General features: G+C 49.2%; 1 protein-coding gene across 5 annotated transcripts in view; it reads right to left on the bottom strand.

Annotated features, from left to right (window-relative positions):
• Nucleotides 1-2,952: 2,952 nt before the first annotated feature.
• TMEM266 (transmembrane protein 266) overlaps nt 2,953-16,964 on the bottom strand; it is a 131,931-nt gene continuing 117,919 nt past the window's right edge. For all 5 annotated transcript variants that reach the window (XM_057542076.1, XM_057542078.1, XM_057542080.1 and 2 more), the window contains 2 exons: nt 5,500-5,562; nt 2,953-4,102 (listed from right to left, as the gene is read on the bottom strand). In XM_057542076.1, the coding sequence (XP_057398059.1) occupies nt 3,510-4,102; nt 5,500-5,562 (656 nt within the window). In that variant the 3' untranslated portion in view covers nt 2,953-3,509. The remainder of the gene's footprint in view (nt 4,103-5,499; nt 5,563-16,964) is intronic.

Raw genomic sequence — 16,964 nt, 5'->3', positions numbered from 1 at the left:
GAGCCAGGCCTGCAGGGCTCTGGCCAAGCTGCCTTGGGGGCTGGCCACCAGTACTGGTGGCTCTCAGCCTTGCCTTCGCTGCCAGGTTTGGCAGGTCAGGGTGGCACCCTGGCCACAGGATTGGCTCCTCTCCAGCTTCGTGGCAGGGCGGAGCCGCAGGGCTCTGCAGAGAGGGTGAGCGGGTCCCTCCAGCCTGAGGGGCCACGTAGGCTGATTTCTCTCTCTGGCTCTCCTGACGACACCTGGTTTAATTCCCCACAGTTCGTTTCACCATATCCAGCATGGCATCTAACCTAGACAGACCTGGGTTTGAATCCTGCCAGTAGTTTAGCTGTATGCCCTTGGGCAAGTCATTTAATTAATCATTCTATGTCTGTTTTCTCCTCTGTAAAGCAGGGAAAACAGCACCCAGTTTGCAAGGCTGTGATAAAGAGGGAACGCTGCAAAGAGCACTCATCGCAACAGGAAATGAATAAATGGGAGCCATTACTGTTATCACCCTCTTGCTGGCTTATAGGAGACAGCAGCTGTTACCAGAGCCTCCTCTCTTCTGGGAGAGCACCAGAGTGGGCTCTCTGAATGGGTGGACGAGCAAGGGGAGCTACTTCCCAGAGCTGCAAACCTCCCAGGGGGTGCTCAGTCTCCATCTCCACCGGTCCCCAGCTGCCCGCCAGCCGTAACTCTGGGCTGTGGCACCCGGGGGAACCGTGAAAGCCAAAGCTTTTACTCTCCACCTCCTGCACTCCAGGCTGTGAGAGACTGCCCTGCACCTGTCCTCAGACAGGTGAGTGGCTTCCTCTGTCTGTGTGCACCCTCTAACTAGGTGACTGTAGACTCTGTTCTCGGAGAGGTGGGACCACCTCTTGGCATCTCTGCCCCCAGTCTTCATCTGCTTGTGTGGCAGTTCTAACACTGCTACTGCCTGTTCAAGCAGGAAGGCAACAGTGAGTGCTCAGGCAGAATTTCACCTCATCGCAATTTGTAAATACCCTAAGAAACCAGCTTTTAAAAGTGGAGGTCTTCTAGGTGGGGAAACTGAGGCAGAGAGCAGGGGCCACTTGCCTAGCATCTTGCCCCATTGCTTTCCTCCCTGTGCTGTGGTTTTCTCTGCAGTGGAAGTCCACAGCAGAGGCAGTGCCAGCGAGGAGCTGGGTCTCACCTCTGGCGCAGGACAGGCTCATTTACCTGTTTGGGTAGCCGGCACTAGCCCACGAGCTGGGGTGACGGGAAGTCAGCAAAGAAGGCATCACAGCTTAGCAAGCTGGGCCTGGCCAAGGAGGGTAGCAGTTTCTAGTCCAGCAGATGCAGACCGCTAATAACAGACCCTGCTGACTCCTGCCCTAGAGATTATAAATCAGGTAATGCCCTCCAGCCCATCATGTGACAAAACCTAAGAGTGACCACTTAACTTCCAAAAGCTCTAAAACTTGGGAGTCCTAGCACCTAGCACACTGCCAGGCAGATGTGGGCTCCAGTTTCAGTGCCTCTCTTATTAGTGTTTGACCTCAGAGAAGTTTCTTAAACCTCTCAGCCTTGGGCGCTACACCTGTAAAATGGGCCGTGTTACCACCTCACAGGGTCCTCAGAAGGTTAAAGGAGCCCAAGTGTGTAGAGGCCTTAGTGCTCAGTAATGGAAGCTGTAACTATGCTGCTGGTGACTGGAATGCCTCAGATTACACCCCAAAACGGCTTGGTTGGACACTGCTCCCTCTAATATCTTTTTTGACAAGTGCTGATCTCCCCACGAATCATGAGGGTGTTCTTTGTCTGCATGTGGTAATTTCCCTCCCTTTTTTCCAATTCAGCCGTCTTTCCTGAGTGACTCTGTGCCCAAGCCTGTGGCCTTACGCAGGGCTCTAGGGTTTTAATGGGACTCGGGCCTGATCCCTGACCTTGAGGACCAAGGGGAGGCAAGCAGGCATGCAGATGCTGACCAAGCCAGGGGATCACTGACTGCACTGTCTGTCAGGGTGAGCCCAAGGGGCCACAGGAGCTGGGAGGACACCCTGACCTACTAGTGAGACACCTGAGCAGTGAGAACAACCTGCACACACAGGGAGGGGAGGAAGAGCAGGTTGGGAGGGCTGGCCATGGGGCAGGCAAGCCAGCTCATTTAGGAGTCGTGACCCCACCAAGAAACTCAGCTGAGGCACTGGGAGCCCTTGAAATGAAAAAAATTATCTTCCCTTTTTCTTCTGGACATATAAAATGAAACATAGTGGTCATAGAATCCCTTGGAGGCTTTTCAGCAAGGGAGACAGTGACCAGGCTCAGCAGCCCAGGTGGGGACACACTGATTGGAGGAGGGTGGAGCCAGAGCTGGGCCTGGGCCTTAGCAGGGCTGTGATGATGACGGGGTCTGGGGCAGGTGACTTGGAGGGCAGAACGGCCAGCATTCGTGACTGCTTGTGGGGGGATGAGAAGGGAGCCAACATTCATTCACGTTCATGGCTGGGTGGATGGTGGTGCCCTGGCTGGGAACCCGGGAGGAGGCGCAGGCTGCGGGCAAGAGATCATGCTCAGCTTTGGACCTGCTATAAGTTCAAGATCCCTGAGGGATGGAGCCCTGCGTCAGTGAGCTGCATCTGGGAGTCGTCAGCAAGGAACACAGCAGTCTGAGCTCCATTTTGGTGGGGAGATGAGGGAAGGGACGGTACTAGTTGACAGTCACACAGGCAGGCAGTGTGAGTGCTTCCCTCCCGAGGCCCAGGGCTCCTTCCACTCTATAAAGACCTCGGGGACACCAGAGAGGGGTTGGGGCTCCCTGGGTTGGTTTTCAAGGCCAACTCGAACCCAAACAAGCCACTCTGGGGTCCTCACTTGGACTAGCAACCAAAGGAACACCTCTGCCAACTGGAAGTCTCAGTGCAGGTGGTTTTTATTATTAAAGCCAAGATTGGAAAATGGCTGTTCCCCCCACCCCCCCCCCCGACCCTCCCACCCACCTTCAGATCCATCCCTTTATGTCCTGTGAAGGTGAAAACTAGATTTGTCTTGAAAAGACTCAGAAATGCTCATGCCTAAATGGGAGACTGAGGACAAATGAAATAGGCTCAGATGGTGGTCTGTGTGTGACTGTGTTGGCTCCACCCAGGATTCCTGGAAAAGACGGCTTGGGGGTGGGGCTGGATAGCCCCTGCTCACAGTGCTGTTCCCGAGGGTCCGGGGTGGGCATCGGGAACAAAGGCAACGGAAGAGGCTGAGCTGGCCCCCGCACTCTGCCCTGCTGAAGCTGGGCCACAGGCTGGTTTTTGTAAAAGTGGTTTAAAAAAACCCCAGCCACGAGCACCACCCTCACCTGAGCAGGGTGAGAGGAGGCGCCAGCTCTGGGCTTTGAGGTCTGAGGCGTGTGGCCTCCTGGCCTGGCGTCACCTCCCCGGAGGCAGGCAGCACCCTGAGGGAGGCCAGGAGGGCTCCTGGGCCCCTCGTGTGGCCCCGGTAGCCTCCAGGGCCCTGGGAGAGCGTGAGAGGGCTGTCTGCCCCGCTCCCTGCCAGCCTGCCCGCAGGCTCTAGGCTTCAGGGACCCTGTGCAACTTCTGCTCTTTGGATTCCAAAGATCTGAACTTCTCCTCCAGCACAGGTGCAGCAGGCTGGAAATGGATGACAGGCTTGATCTGAAAGACAGTGAAGCCCTCCTGGTTCTTCTGGTTGAACAGACTTACCCTGTGCTCCAGCTCGGGGCTGGTTTGGGCCAAGCCCGCTGTGCTGGGCCGGGCAAGGGAGGCTGGGTCCAAGGCCCTCCGGGATGGGCAGGGCTCCTCTGACAGGGAGGACAACAGGTCCTGGACTGTGGCCTCTGCCATCTCCTGCTGAGGTGGTGGCGGCAGTGGCAGGGGGGAGGGGCTAGGCTCAGAGGACGGCTCCTCGCGGGCGGTGCTGCAGTCCGTGGAGGAGCCCAGCGTCTGGGTGCTGTCGCTCTGGGCCCGGGTGACGGAGCCGCGAGTGGAGCGGGAGGCGCTCTCAGAGGTGGCGCTGGCGCAGGTACCATCGCTGCCAAGCTTCAGGGGCACATCGACCGAGAAGAGGTCACAGGAGATGGGCTGGTGGATGTCTATGGCCGCCGTGGTGACCACGCACACAGCTGGCTCTGGGGCACCGCTGTCTGCAAGGTAGGAGGGGATGCGGGTCACACTCCGCCCTTGCCACACCTCTGCGTGCCCTGACGGGGGCGGGTCTAGGAATGGGGCTGGACGGTGGGCAGTGAGTGTGAATGCGCTTTGCTGGGAGAGGTCTTGGTAGGCGGTCCAGTTCGCCAATATTCACTGACCGCCCCCCCGGGAGGGAGGATTATGCCTCCCCATCTTGCTGAACTCAAGTGCGGACAAGTGCGGACACGTGACGTGCCTTGGCCAATCATCTGTAAGAACTGACCAGTGGCATTTCCCAGAGAAGCTATGTAAACCAGACGCGCTTTGCTCTGGCAGTCAACACTGTTCTGGAACGGGTGACAGCTGTTCTGCGTCCTGGGTGCTAGAGTAAAGATGACAACCTGGGCACAGAGCCCCTGGCCAGTGTGCCATGGGCCTTCATTGATTTATTTAAACCACACAGATGCGGGGTTATAGCCACCGTGGCATAACCTAGCCCATCCTAACCCAGAAAGCATGGTGCGCCACGACAAGGAATTTGAATTTCATGGTCAGAGGGGGTCAAAGTTTTAAATGGGTCCAGTGTGATAGTGACATGACCAGAGCTGTGCCTTCAGAAGACTGATTAATCTCTATATGATGCATTGTAGGGGGAGGCTGGAGGACACCTCAAAATGTCTTTTCTCTAAGTGAGAAGTATCAAGGGGCTGAGTCATAGTGGGTGTAGTGTGGTCAAGGTTTCTCTCTAAAGTGGTGGGGAGAGTGTACTGGGAGATGGTGGTCTTTGAGATCAGCAGGTTAGATAAGGCTTCGGAAGAGGAGACAGAAGAGGGAGTCTAGCCTTACAACGGAGTTTACCGGGATTTAAGGGCTGTGAAACCCAAACTACAAGATTCAAGACTTTGGCTAAGGAGAAACAAGACGTTGAAGGACTGAGTACTATTTTTAAACTCAACCTTTCCTATAAGTGAAAACCACTAGGTCCGCTAAGACTTTCTGAAGTGCAAGAATGAAACATAAATCAAGCAAGGACATGCCCAATGCCTGTTGCTTCTCGAGCCCAATTACACTGCTATCTCACCCCCATCATGCTCATCCTGAAAGGTTCTCAGGTTGGGAGGCGCTGAGGTCACTTAGACGTCTAGATTCCAGCCCCCTTCCATTCCAGGGTCCCCCATGCAGCTCTCTTTGGCGAGCCCAGAGCATTCCCACCCCAGCACCCACAGCTCTAGCGCTAGAGTTTGCTGGGAGCCTTGAACTCTGCCTGCAGTTATGGTTCACAGGTGCTGGGAGATGGACAGCCAGGTCGAGTTGTCCCTAACCTGCGTGTTAGGGGTTGCCAGGGTCACCTCTGGCTCAGGGCCACACAGAAGTTCTGGTACATGCAGAACAGCCGCCGACACAGACTTACCACTGCTGGGCCCATTGTAGTACTGGCTGATGTAGCTGTTCATGTCATCTTTCACTGCAGCTTCTATGGAGGTGGGGACAGAGACGGGTGAGTGTGATGGTGAGCCGGAGAGTCCAAGAGGCAGGGGCTGTGGCCAGTTCGCGCTCCTCCCCCAGTACTCCGGCCCCTACCCCCGTTACCATGAGGAGAGGCAGGCGCTTGTCTCCCACAAGCCCCCTGACGCTTTGGTCCTCCGTGGGGGACCGCATGTCTCATCTGCCTCAGGGCTGGGCTGGGTATCAGGGAGCATCCAGCTTGCTGTGTGATATGAACAGGCCCTTTCCTTCTCTGTCCTCAGTTTCCCCCTCTCTGAGATAAGGGGTGTGGAAATAGTTCCTCAGGGCTTTCCCTGCCTGGATGTCCTGAGTCTCTGAATCCATCTGAGGTTCTCAGGGTCACCGGGAATGCTGTCCTCAGTGCAAAAGCCTCAAGGCCCCATTCGCAGCCACACACAGTCAGGTGCAGAGGCTGATCATCGGCGACAGCCCCCTCAGTCTTCCACGCTGTACAGGAATGGACATGGGCGCTGGGCATGCCCACCCCCTACACTGTTCCCAGCACATGGTGGGTGCTCAGTAAATAGTTATTGCATGAATAACAAATGAGAAGGTGTAAAGCTGTCCAGGTCAAGGGAGATGGCAAGGGAACAGGGTCTCAAAGAAATGTTGGTTCACTGTCCTGAAGGGGTGGGGAAGGAATGGAGAGAGGAGAGGTGAGAACTTCACAGAGAGGCCTGACCAAAGGAGGAAAAGCAGACGACAGGAGACCCCAAAAGGAGCTTAGCCTTGCCCCAAGTGCAGGGAGGAGCCCCAGGAAAGTGTGAACATGGTCAGGTGTGAGTCACTCCCAAGCTTGCGGGGAGAGTGGCTGAGAAGGTGTCAGACTTTAAGACAGGAGAACAGAGACCACAGTGCCCGGGTGAGGAAGACAGGCGCTGAGGGAGGCTGGGTGGTGCCTGATGGGGCAGAAGGGAAGGACTGGGGTCCACACCCCAAGAAGCCATGGTCGGCAGGTGATTGGGCCTGATGCTTTCTGTGGCCCCCTTCCTGGGCACACCTGAGATGGCTGCAGAAGCCAGTCTGCCCTGACACTGGGAGACCAGGTGGCAGCACACACAGCAACCTGGCTCTTAAAAGCTTTTTTGGCCTCTTTTGATCGTCAAATGCCTGTGGTCATTTCATTTTTTTTTAAATGAGAAAAAGTGTGTGTTTCATTAATGCCTGAGCTGAGGGAGGGGCCCCAGGCCGGCTCCAGGCCCTGCTTCAGGATCAACCAGCAACGCTGCCTCAGAATCAGACAGCAACCCTCTCCTCCATGGTCCTTCATAATTTATGTTGTAAATGCTGTCTAGCCCTGCAGGCCACCCTGGGTAGTGGGAGGTGGGAGGTTCTGGTCACTTATCTTGGTTTTATCCTGAGGCCATGGCAGCAGGCACCTGTGATGGGGCTGTAGAGGGCCATGTGACATGGGCAGGACAATGAACTCAGCTGAAGTATCCACAGACCCATGAATCCCAAAGGGGCCACTCTCAGGAGGTTGCCTGGAGTGAATGAGAAAAACCCAGAGCCTGGGCTCTTGCGCTGGTGCTGCCACTGGCCCACCGTGGGAACCTGGGCAGGTCACAGCCCCTCTCTGGGCCTCAGTTTCTTTATCTGTACCACAAGGGGGCCGGCGGGGCTCTTAGAGATTGCGACAGCTGGCTCCCGACCCCTCTGCCAGCCCTGAAGTTCCAAGAGGTGAGAGTCAGAGCAGAGTGGGAAGGGACCGGAGGCATCTGAGCTAGGTCCCGAACCCCCAGTGCAGGAATCACCTCAACCCCCACCTGACGGGGGGCTCTCCCCACCATGGCCTGCGCACCTCAGGGAAGGGGACTCCTACCTCTTTGCTGAGCAGCTCTAATAATCAGGTTCATCTGTGCTCAACAGGGTCCGTGTGCCTGACCCTCTACCTCCAAGGAGCACAGTCAGGGCCTCCTAGGGACGTCCCCTCCTTGGTCAGGCAGCCAGTCTCCGTCTCATCAGGAAGAGCCTGCTATGTGAAGCCTTGCAGATCCTGCTCCGGCCCCCACAGGTACCAAGGCTAAGCCCATTTCTACTCACAGTCTGTATGACAGACCTTCCAGCACTTAAAAAGCCCTCACATCCCTCCTGAGAAGTCTCTTCTCCTGAGAAACCCCTGTCCGTTTTTCACCCCTCCCCAGTTTTCCAGCCTCTCCACTCTGAAGGTTTCACTGTGGGCTCTAGATGAGACCAAGATGGGGGGAGGAGGAGGGAGGAGGGAGCTAGCGTTTACTGTGCCCTTCAAAGCTCCAGACTGCAGGTTCGGCACTTCACACACCGATCTCCTTTAATCCTCACTGCTTTCCTGCAAGGCTGGGATTGTTTAACAGATGGGTCCTTCCCAAGATCCGGTGTGATCATTCCCCTAATGCAGCCTAACCTCCTCCAAGTGGGTTTAGCAACCGCCCTACTCTGCTGACTCATGAGCTCGTGGCCAACATCAATGCCCAGGTCTTCTCTGCAGGAGCTGGGGCCAGGCCAGCCAGGCCTTCGCCATGCTGTGGCTGTGTAACCCCCCCAGAGGATGTCATGTTTATCATCTCAGGCAAATGTCAGCTTGCTGGTTTCAGCCCAGAGCCTGCTGAAAGCATTCTGTATCTTGATTCAGTCTACTAAGGTATTCTCTCTCTCTCCTGTCTCAGTGTTGACTATTTGAGGATGCTCACATCTTCATCCAAGCCATTGATAAAAATAACCTAGGCCAGGTGACCTTCAGCCCAGATATCTCTCCTGAGCTTTTACTTGTCTGGCCAACTGGACAGCTTCACCTGGATGACCTCCAGCTACCTCTGACTCAACATGTCCAAAACTGAACTCAGTTTCTCCCTCCACCTCCATCTTGGTGAATGGTTCCCTTGCCCACCCAGGCTGGGACCCTGGTCACTTCTCCATGCTTCTTCCCCATCCTTACCAACGATGCAACTGCTGCTGAATCTGACCAGTTGAGGGACCCCAGATGCCCTCTGCTATGGCCCATAGTCCAGCCTTAGGTCAGACCTCGTGCTTTCCCCTTTGGAATCTTGTCATGCCTGCGGGATTAATGAATGGGACTGCTCACTCCATGGACACGCCTGACACAGAACCTAGGTCTCCAGGCAGCCACCGCAGGCCTGTCCAGTCTGTATTTGCTTCCTCTGCTCCAAACATGTACCCACACAGGGGCCTCAGAGTGAACTTGAAGACAAGTCAGAGCAAGGCCTGCCCGGGCTTCCCTAGCAGTGCTGATGCTGCCCGCCCACCCCCCGCCCCCTGCTTCAGGCAGGCCCCCTTCTCCACAACTGACCACTTGGGCTGGAGTTCTGTCCCCATCCACACAGGGGCCCAAGAGCCTTAGAGGGCAGGGGCCACATTTTACTCAGAGTCTCCCCAGCACTTAGCATGGGGCTTGGCGTATACTAGCCGCCAATAAATAGGATGACTGAACAGTGACTGTGGCCGGGTCAGGGGCATGCAAGACCTCCCAGGACCATTCCCCTCACCCTCTTAGATGCTCCTTGCACCCTGCAGCACACAGCCTTGCTCTCAGTCCCTGGCACTTCCTGCCCAGAGACTAGTGACTACTGGGTGTCTGGGAGCTTGGGGGGAGGGAAGAGAGGCAGGCACAGATGCTTGTGGCCAGGAAGAGGCCATCAGTCAGCCTCAACATGGGACTACCCACCTTCCATTTAAGAATAACCCCCTGCCCCACAGTTTGTTTTGATGTGGCACCAAGGAGCCCTAGGGCCACGTAGGAACTGCCTCACAGGAGGACTGGGTTGGCTGACCCTGGAGGGGTAGGAAAGAAGGGTTGGTACAAACACAGGCTCCAGGACAAAAGAGCCCAGGTGCCAACCTCAGCTCTGCAGACATTTGCTGTGTGGTCTTAGGCAAGTCCCTAGCCACTCTGAGCTTCAGCTTCCTCACCTGTAAGACGGGAATAAGAAATATCTACATGCTGGTGAGCTGTATGTTTCACTGAGATAATGAAGGTCAAGTCTAACCTGGGGCTGTCCCTCACCTCCCTGAAACCCCGGCCCATGGTGTTCCCTGCCAGCCCAAAAGTCTTGGGTCATTTCTGTGGCAGCTGCTCTCGGCTGCCCGGCACCTTTCTTCCTAGGGTGTGAACATTCTGCGAAGCCATCCTGACTAATCCTCTTAAAGTCGGTTGGGTGCTGTGGTGGCAATGCTCATTACGTGGGGTTTGCTCCTTGGGCAGGACCCCAACCTACCCAGCAAGGCAGAGGTGGAACAAAAGGGTGGTGAGTCAGCTGGGCCTCCCATAGGCAACAGGACTGGCCAGCCCGAGGGTGGGGGTCAGGACTGCACACCCACACGCCCTGTGTAGATCCAGGCCCCAAAGCCCAGAGGGAAACCCTGATTCCTGATCGGGACTCCCATTCCCAAACTCCAACTTGCTGCTCCACAGCTCAGCAGCCCTCACTGAGGGGGGGACACTACTATTCACTGAGCACCTGCTGTGTACCAGGCTGAGGGCAGTGTGTATGACTGAATGTTCAGTTCCTCTCAGTGAAGGTGTGCTTCCACTACTATTCTCATTTTGGAAAAATTAGGGTTGAGATACAAGACCAGCTGCATAACTTGAGGGGCCCCTTGTTTAAAAAGCATTAAGGGGCTTCCCTGGTGGTGCAGTGGTTGAGAGTCTGCCTGCCGGTGCAGGGGACACGGGTTCGAGCCCTGGTCTGGGAGGATCCCATGTGCTGTGGAGCAGCTAGGCCCGTGAGCCACAGCTACTGAGCCTGCGCGTCTGGAGCTTGTGCTCCGCAACAGGAGAGTCTGCGATAGTGAGAGGCCTGCGCACCGCGATGAGGAGTGGCCCCTGCTTGCCGCAAATAGAGAAAGCCCTTGCACAGAAATGAAGACCCAACACAGCCAAAGATAAATAAATAAATAATAAAAATAAAGGAATTCCTTTAAAAAAAAAAAAAAAAAGCATTAAGGTTGGGACTTCCCAGTGGCGCAGTGGTTAAGAATCCGCCTGGCAATGCAGGGGACACGGGTTCAATCCCTGGCCCGGGAAGGTCCCACATGCCACGGAGCAACTAAGCCCATGCGCCACAACTACTGAAGCCTGCATGCCTTGAGCCCATGCTCCGCAACAAGAGAAGCCACCGCATTGAGAAGCCTGCACACCGCAACCAAGAGTAGCCACCACTCGCCGCAACTAGAGAAAGCCTGTGCGCAGCAACGAAGACCCAATGCAGCCAAAAATAAATAAATAAAATAAATAAATTATTTTTTTTTAAAAAAAGCATTAAGGCCCAGAAATAAACCTACCCATGTATGGTCAACTAATTTACAAACAAGGAGCTAAGAATACACAATGAGCAAAGGACAGTCTCTTCAATAAGTGGTCCTGGGGAAACTGGACCACTCTCTTACACCATAAACAAAAATTTACTCAAAATGGATTAAGACTTGAATGTAGGATAGCCTCATCCACCAGAGGGCAGACAGCAGAAGCAAGAAGAACTACAGTCCTGCAGCATGTGGAACGAAAACCACATTCACAGAAAGACACACAAAATGAAAAGGCAAAGGACTATGTACCAGATGAAGGAACAAGATAAAACCCCAGAAAAACAATGAAATGAAGTGGAAATAGGCAACCTTCCAGAAAAAGAATTCTGAATAATGACAGTGAAGATGATCCAGGACCTCAGAAAAAGAATGGAGGCAAAGATCAAGAACATGCAAGAAATGTTTAAAAAAGACCTAGAAGAATTAAAGAACAAACACCTAGAAGAATTAAAGAACAAACAAACAGAGATGAACAACACAATAACTGAAATGAAAAATACACTAGAAGGAATCAATAGCAGAAAAACTGAGGCAGAAAAATGGATAAGTGAACAGGAAGACAGAATGGTGGAATTCACTGCTGCAGAACAGAATAAAGAAAAAAGAATGAAAAGAAATGACGACAGCCTAAGAGACCTCTGGGACAACATTAAATGCACCAACATTCGCATTATAGGGGTCCCAGAAGGAGAAGAGAGAGAAAAAGGATCTGAGAAAATATTTGAAGAGACTATAGTTGAAAACTTCCCTAACATGGGAAAGGAAATAGCCACCCAAGTCCAGAAAGAGCAGAGAGTCCCAGGCAGGATAAACCCAAGGAGAAACATGCCAAGACACACAGTAATCAAATTGACAAAAATTAAAGACAAAGAAAAATTATTGAAAGCAACAAGGGAAAAACGACACATAACATAAAAGGGAACTCCCATAAGGTTAACAGCTGATTTCTCAGCACAAACTCTACAAGCCAGAAGGGAGTGGCATGACATATTTAAAGTGATGAAAGGGAAGAACCTACAACCAAGATTACTCTACCTGGCAAGGATCTCATTCAGATTTGACAGAGAAATCAAAGGCTTTACAGACAAGCAAAAGCTAAGAGGATTCATCACCATCAAACCAGCTCTACAACAAATGCTAAAGGAACTTCTCTAAGTGGGAAACACAGGAGAAGAAAAGGACCTACAAAAACAAACCCAAAACAATTAAGAAAATGGTGATAGGAATATACATATCGATAATTACCTTAAATGTGAATGGATTAAATGCTCCAACCAAAAGACACAGGCTCACTGAATGGATACAAAAACAAGACCCATATATATGCTGTCTACAAGAGACCCACTTCAAACCTAGGGACACATACAGACTGAAAGTGAGGGGATGGAAAAAGATACTCCATGCAAATGGAAATCAAAAGAAAGCTGGAGAGGCAATACTCATATCAGATAAAATAGACTTTAAAAAATGTTACAAGAGGGGCTTCCCTGGTTGCACAGTGGTTAAGAATCTGCCTCCCAATGTAGAGGACACGGGTTCGAGCTCTGGTCCGGGAAGATCCCACATGCCAGGCAGCAACTAAGCCCGTGTGCCACAACTAGTGAGCCTGCGCTCTGGAGTCTGTGAGCCACAGCTACTGAGCCTGCGTGCCACAAGTACTAAAGCCCACACGCCTAGAGCCTGTGCTCCGCAACAAGAGAAGACACTGCAATGAGCAGCCTGCGCACCACAACAAAGAGTAGCCCTCACTCGCCACAACTAGAGAAAGCCTGCATGCAGCCACAAAGACCAAACGCAGCCAAAAATAAATTAGTTAATTAAAAAAGAATGTTACAAGAGACAAGGAAGGACACTACATAATGATCAAGGTATCACTCCAAGAAGAAGATATAACAATTATAAACATATATGCACCCAACATAGGAGCACCTCAATACATAAGGCAAATGTTAACAGCCATGAAAGAGAAAATCGACAGAAACACAATAATAGTGGGGGACATTAACACCTAACTTATACCAATGGAGAGATCATCCAGACAGAAACTTAGTAAGGAAACACAAACTTTAAATGACACAATAGACCAGATAGATTTAATTGATATTTATAGGATATTCCATCCGAAAATAGCAGAATACACTTTCTTCAGTGCACATGGAACATTCTCCAGAATAGATCACATCTTGGGTCACAAATCAATCCTCAGTAAATTTAAGAAAATTGAAATCATATGAAGCATCTTTTCTGACCACAACGCTATGAGATTAGAAATAAACTACAGGGAAAAAAACGTAAAAAAAGCAAACACATGGAAGCTAAACAATATGTAACTAAGTAACCAAGAGATCACTGAAGAAATCAATGAGGAAATCAAAAAATACCTAGAGACAAATGACAACGAAAACATGACGATCCAAAACCTATGGGATGCAGCAAAAGCTGTTCTAAGAGGGAAGTTTATAGCAGTACAATCCTACCTCAAGAAACAAGAAAAATCTCAAATAAACAATCTAACCTTACACCTAAAGGAACTAGAGAAAGAAGAACAAACAAAACCCGAAGTTAGGGCTTCCCTGGTGGCGCAGTGGTTGAGAATCTGCCTGCTAGTGCAGGAGACACGGGTTCGAGCCCTGGTCTGGGAGGATCCCACGTGCCGCAGAGCAATGAGGCCCATGGGCCACAACTACTGAGCCTGCGCTTCTGGAGCCTGTGCTCCACAACAAGAGAGGCCGCAATAGTGAGAGGCCCGCGCACCACGATGAAGAGTGGCCCCCGCTTGCCGCAACTAGAGAAAGTCCTCGCACAGAAACGGAGACCCAACACAGCCAAAAATAAATTAATTAATTAATTTTAAAAAAAAGAAAAAAATAATAATAATTATAAATTAAGTTTAAAGTTAATAATAAAAAAAAAACCCGAAGTTAGTAGAAGGAAAGAAGTCATAAAGATCAGAGCACAAATAAATGAAATAGAAACAAAGAAAACAATAGCAAAGATCAATAAAACTAAAAGCTGGTTCTTTGAGAAGATTAACAAAATTGATAAACCTTTAGCCAGACTCATCAAGAAAAAGACGGAGAGGACTCAAATCAATAAAATTAGAAATGAAAAAGGAGAAGCTACAATGGACACCGCAGAAATACAAAGCATCCTAAGAGACTACTACAAACAACACTATGCCAATGAAATGGACAACCTGGAAGAAATGTACAAATTCTTAGAAAGGTATGACCTTCCAAGACTGAACCAGGAAGAAATAGAAAATATGAACAGACCAATCACAAGCACTGAAATTGAAACTGTGATTAAAAATCTTCCAACAAACAACAGCCCAGGACCAGATGGCTTCACAGGTGAATTCTATCAAACATTTAGAGAAGAGCTAACACCCATCCTTCTCAAACTCTTCCAAAAACTTGCAGAGGAAGGAACACTCCCAAAACTCATTCTACAAAGCTACCATCACCCTGATACCAAAACCAGAGAAAGATACTCCAAAAAAGGAAAATTACATACCAATATCACTAATGAATATAGATGCAAAAATCCTCAACAAAAAACTAGCAAACAGAATCCAACAACACATTGAAAGGATCATACACCATGATCAAGTGGGATTTATCCCAGGGATGCAAGGATTCTTCAGTGTATGCAAATCAATTTGATACACCATATTAACAAACTGAAGAATTAAAACCATATGATCATCTCAATAGATGCAGTAAAAGCTTTTGACAAAATTCAACACCCGTATATGATAAAAACTCTCCAGAAAGTGGGCATAGAGGGAACCTACCTCAACATAATAAAGGCCATATATGACAAACCCACAGCAAACATCATTCTCAATGGTGAAAAACTGAAAGCATTTCCTCTAAGATCAAGAACAAGACAAGGATGTCCACTCTCACCACAAGTATTCAACATAGTTTTGGAAGTCCTAGCCACAGTAATCAGAGAAGAAAAAGAAATAAAAGGAATACAAATTGGAAAAGAAGTAAAACTGTCACTGTTTGCAGATGACGTGATACTATACATAGATAATCCTAAAGACGGCACCAGAAAACTACTAGAGCTAATCAATAAATTTGGTAAAGTTGCAGGATACAAAATTAATGCACAGAAATCTCTTGCATTCCTGTACACTAACAACGAAAGATCAGAAAGAAAAATTAAGGAAACACTCCCATTTACCGTTGCAACAAAAAGAATAAAATACCTAGGAATAAACCTACCTAAGGAGGTAAAAGACCTATACTCAGAAAATTATAAGACACTGATGAAAGAAATCAAAGATGACACAAACATATGGAGAGACATACCATGTTCGTGGATTGGAAGAATCAATATTGTGAAAATGACTATACTACCCAAAGCAATTTACAGGTTCAATGCAATCCATATCAAATTACCAATGGCATTTTTTACAGAACTAGAACAAAAAAACCTTAAAATTTGTATGGAGACACAAAAGACCCCAAATAGCCAAAGCAATATTGAGGGAAAAAAACAGAGCTGGAGGAATCAGACTCCCTGACTTCAGACTATACTACAAAGCTACAGTAATCAAGACAATATGGTACTGGCAAAACACAGAAATATAGATCAATGGAACAAGATAGAAACCCCAGAGATAAACCCACGCACCTACGGCCAACTAATCTATGACAAGGGAGGCAAGGATATACAATGGAGAAAAGACAGTCTCTTCAATAAGTGGTGCTGTGAGAACTGGACAGCTACATGTAAAAGAATGAAGTTAGAACACTCCCTAACACCATACACAAAAATGAACTCCAAATGGATTAAAGACCTAAATGTAAGACTGGACACTATAAAACTCTTAGAGGAAACCATAGGAAGAACACTCTTTGACATAAATCACAGCAGGATCTTTTTTGATCCACCTCCTAGAGTAATGGAAATAAAAACAAAAATAAACAAATGGGACCTAATGAAATTTAAAAGCTTTTGCATGGCAAAGGAAACTATAAACAAGATGAAAAGACAGCCCTCAGAATGGGAGAAAATATTTTCAAATGAATCAATGGACAAAGGATTAATCTCCAAAATATATAAACAGCTCATGCAGCTCAGTATTAAAAAAACAAACAACCCAATCAAAAATGGACAGAAGACCTAAATAGACATTTCTCCAAAGAAGACATACAGATGGCCAAGAGGCACATGAAAAGCTGCTCAAACATCACTAATTATTAGAGAAATGCAAATCAAAACTACAATGAGGTATCACCTCACACTGGTCAGAATGGGCATCATCAGAAAATTTACAAACAACAAATCCTGGAGACGGTGTGGAGAAAAGGGAACCCTCTTGCACTGTTGGTGGGAATGTAAATTGATACAGCCACTATGGAGAACAGTATGGAGGTTCCTTAAAAACTTAAAATAGAATTACCATATGATCCAGCAATCCCACTACTGGGCATATACCCAGAGAAAACCATAATTCAAAAAGACACATGTACCCCAACCTTCACCGCAGCACTATTTACAATAGCCAGGTCATGGAAGCAACCTAAATGTCCATCAACAGACAAACGGTTAAAGAAGATGTAGTACATATATACAATGGAATATTACTCAGCCATATAAAGGAAAGAAATTGGGTCAATTGTAGAGATGTGGATGGACCTAGAGACTGTCATACAGTGTGAAGTAAGTCAGAAAGAGAAAAATAAATATCGTATATTAATGCATATATGTGGAATCTAGAAAAATGGTACAGATGAACCAGTTTGCAAGGCAGAAATAGAGACACAGATGTAGAGAACAAATGTATGGACACCAAGTGGGGGAAAGTGGGGAGAGAGGGTGGTGGTGGGATGAATTGGGAGATTGGGATTGACACATATACACTAATATGTATAAAATAGATAACTAATAAGAACCTGCTGTATAAAAAATTAAAATCAAATGAGTCAAAAAAAAAAAAAAGACTTGAATGTAAAACCTGAAACCATAAAACTCCTAGAAGAAAATATAGGCAGTAGGTAAACTCCTTGACATTGGTCTTGGCAATGCGTTTTTGGATTTGACACTAAAAGC

Source organism: Balaenoptera acutorostrata, chromosome 3 (assembly GCF_949987535.1).
Source record: "Balaenoptera acutorostrata chromosome 3, mBalAcu1.1, whole genome shotgun sequence".
In the NCBI taxonomy this organism is placed as follows: Eukaryota; Metazoa; Chordata; class Mammalia; order Artiodactyla; family Balaenopteridae; genus Balaenoptera; species Balaenoptera acutorostrata.
This window is presented reverse-complemented; position numbering and strand designations above follow the sequence as displayed.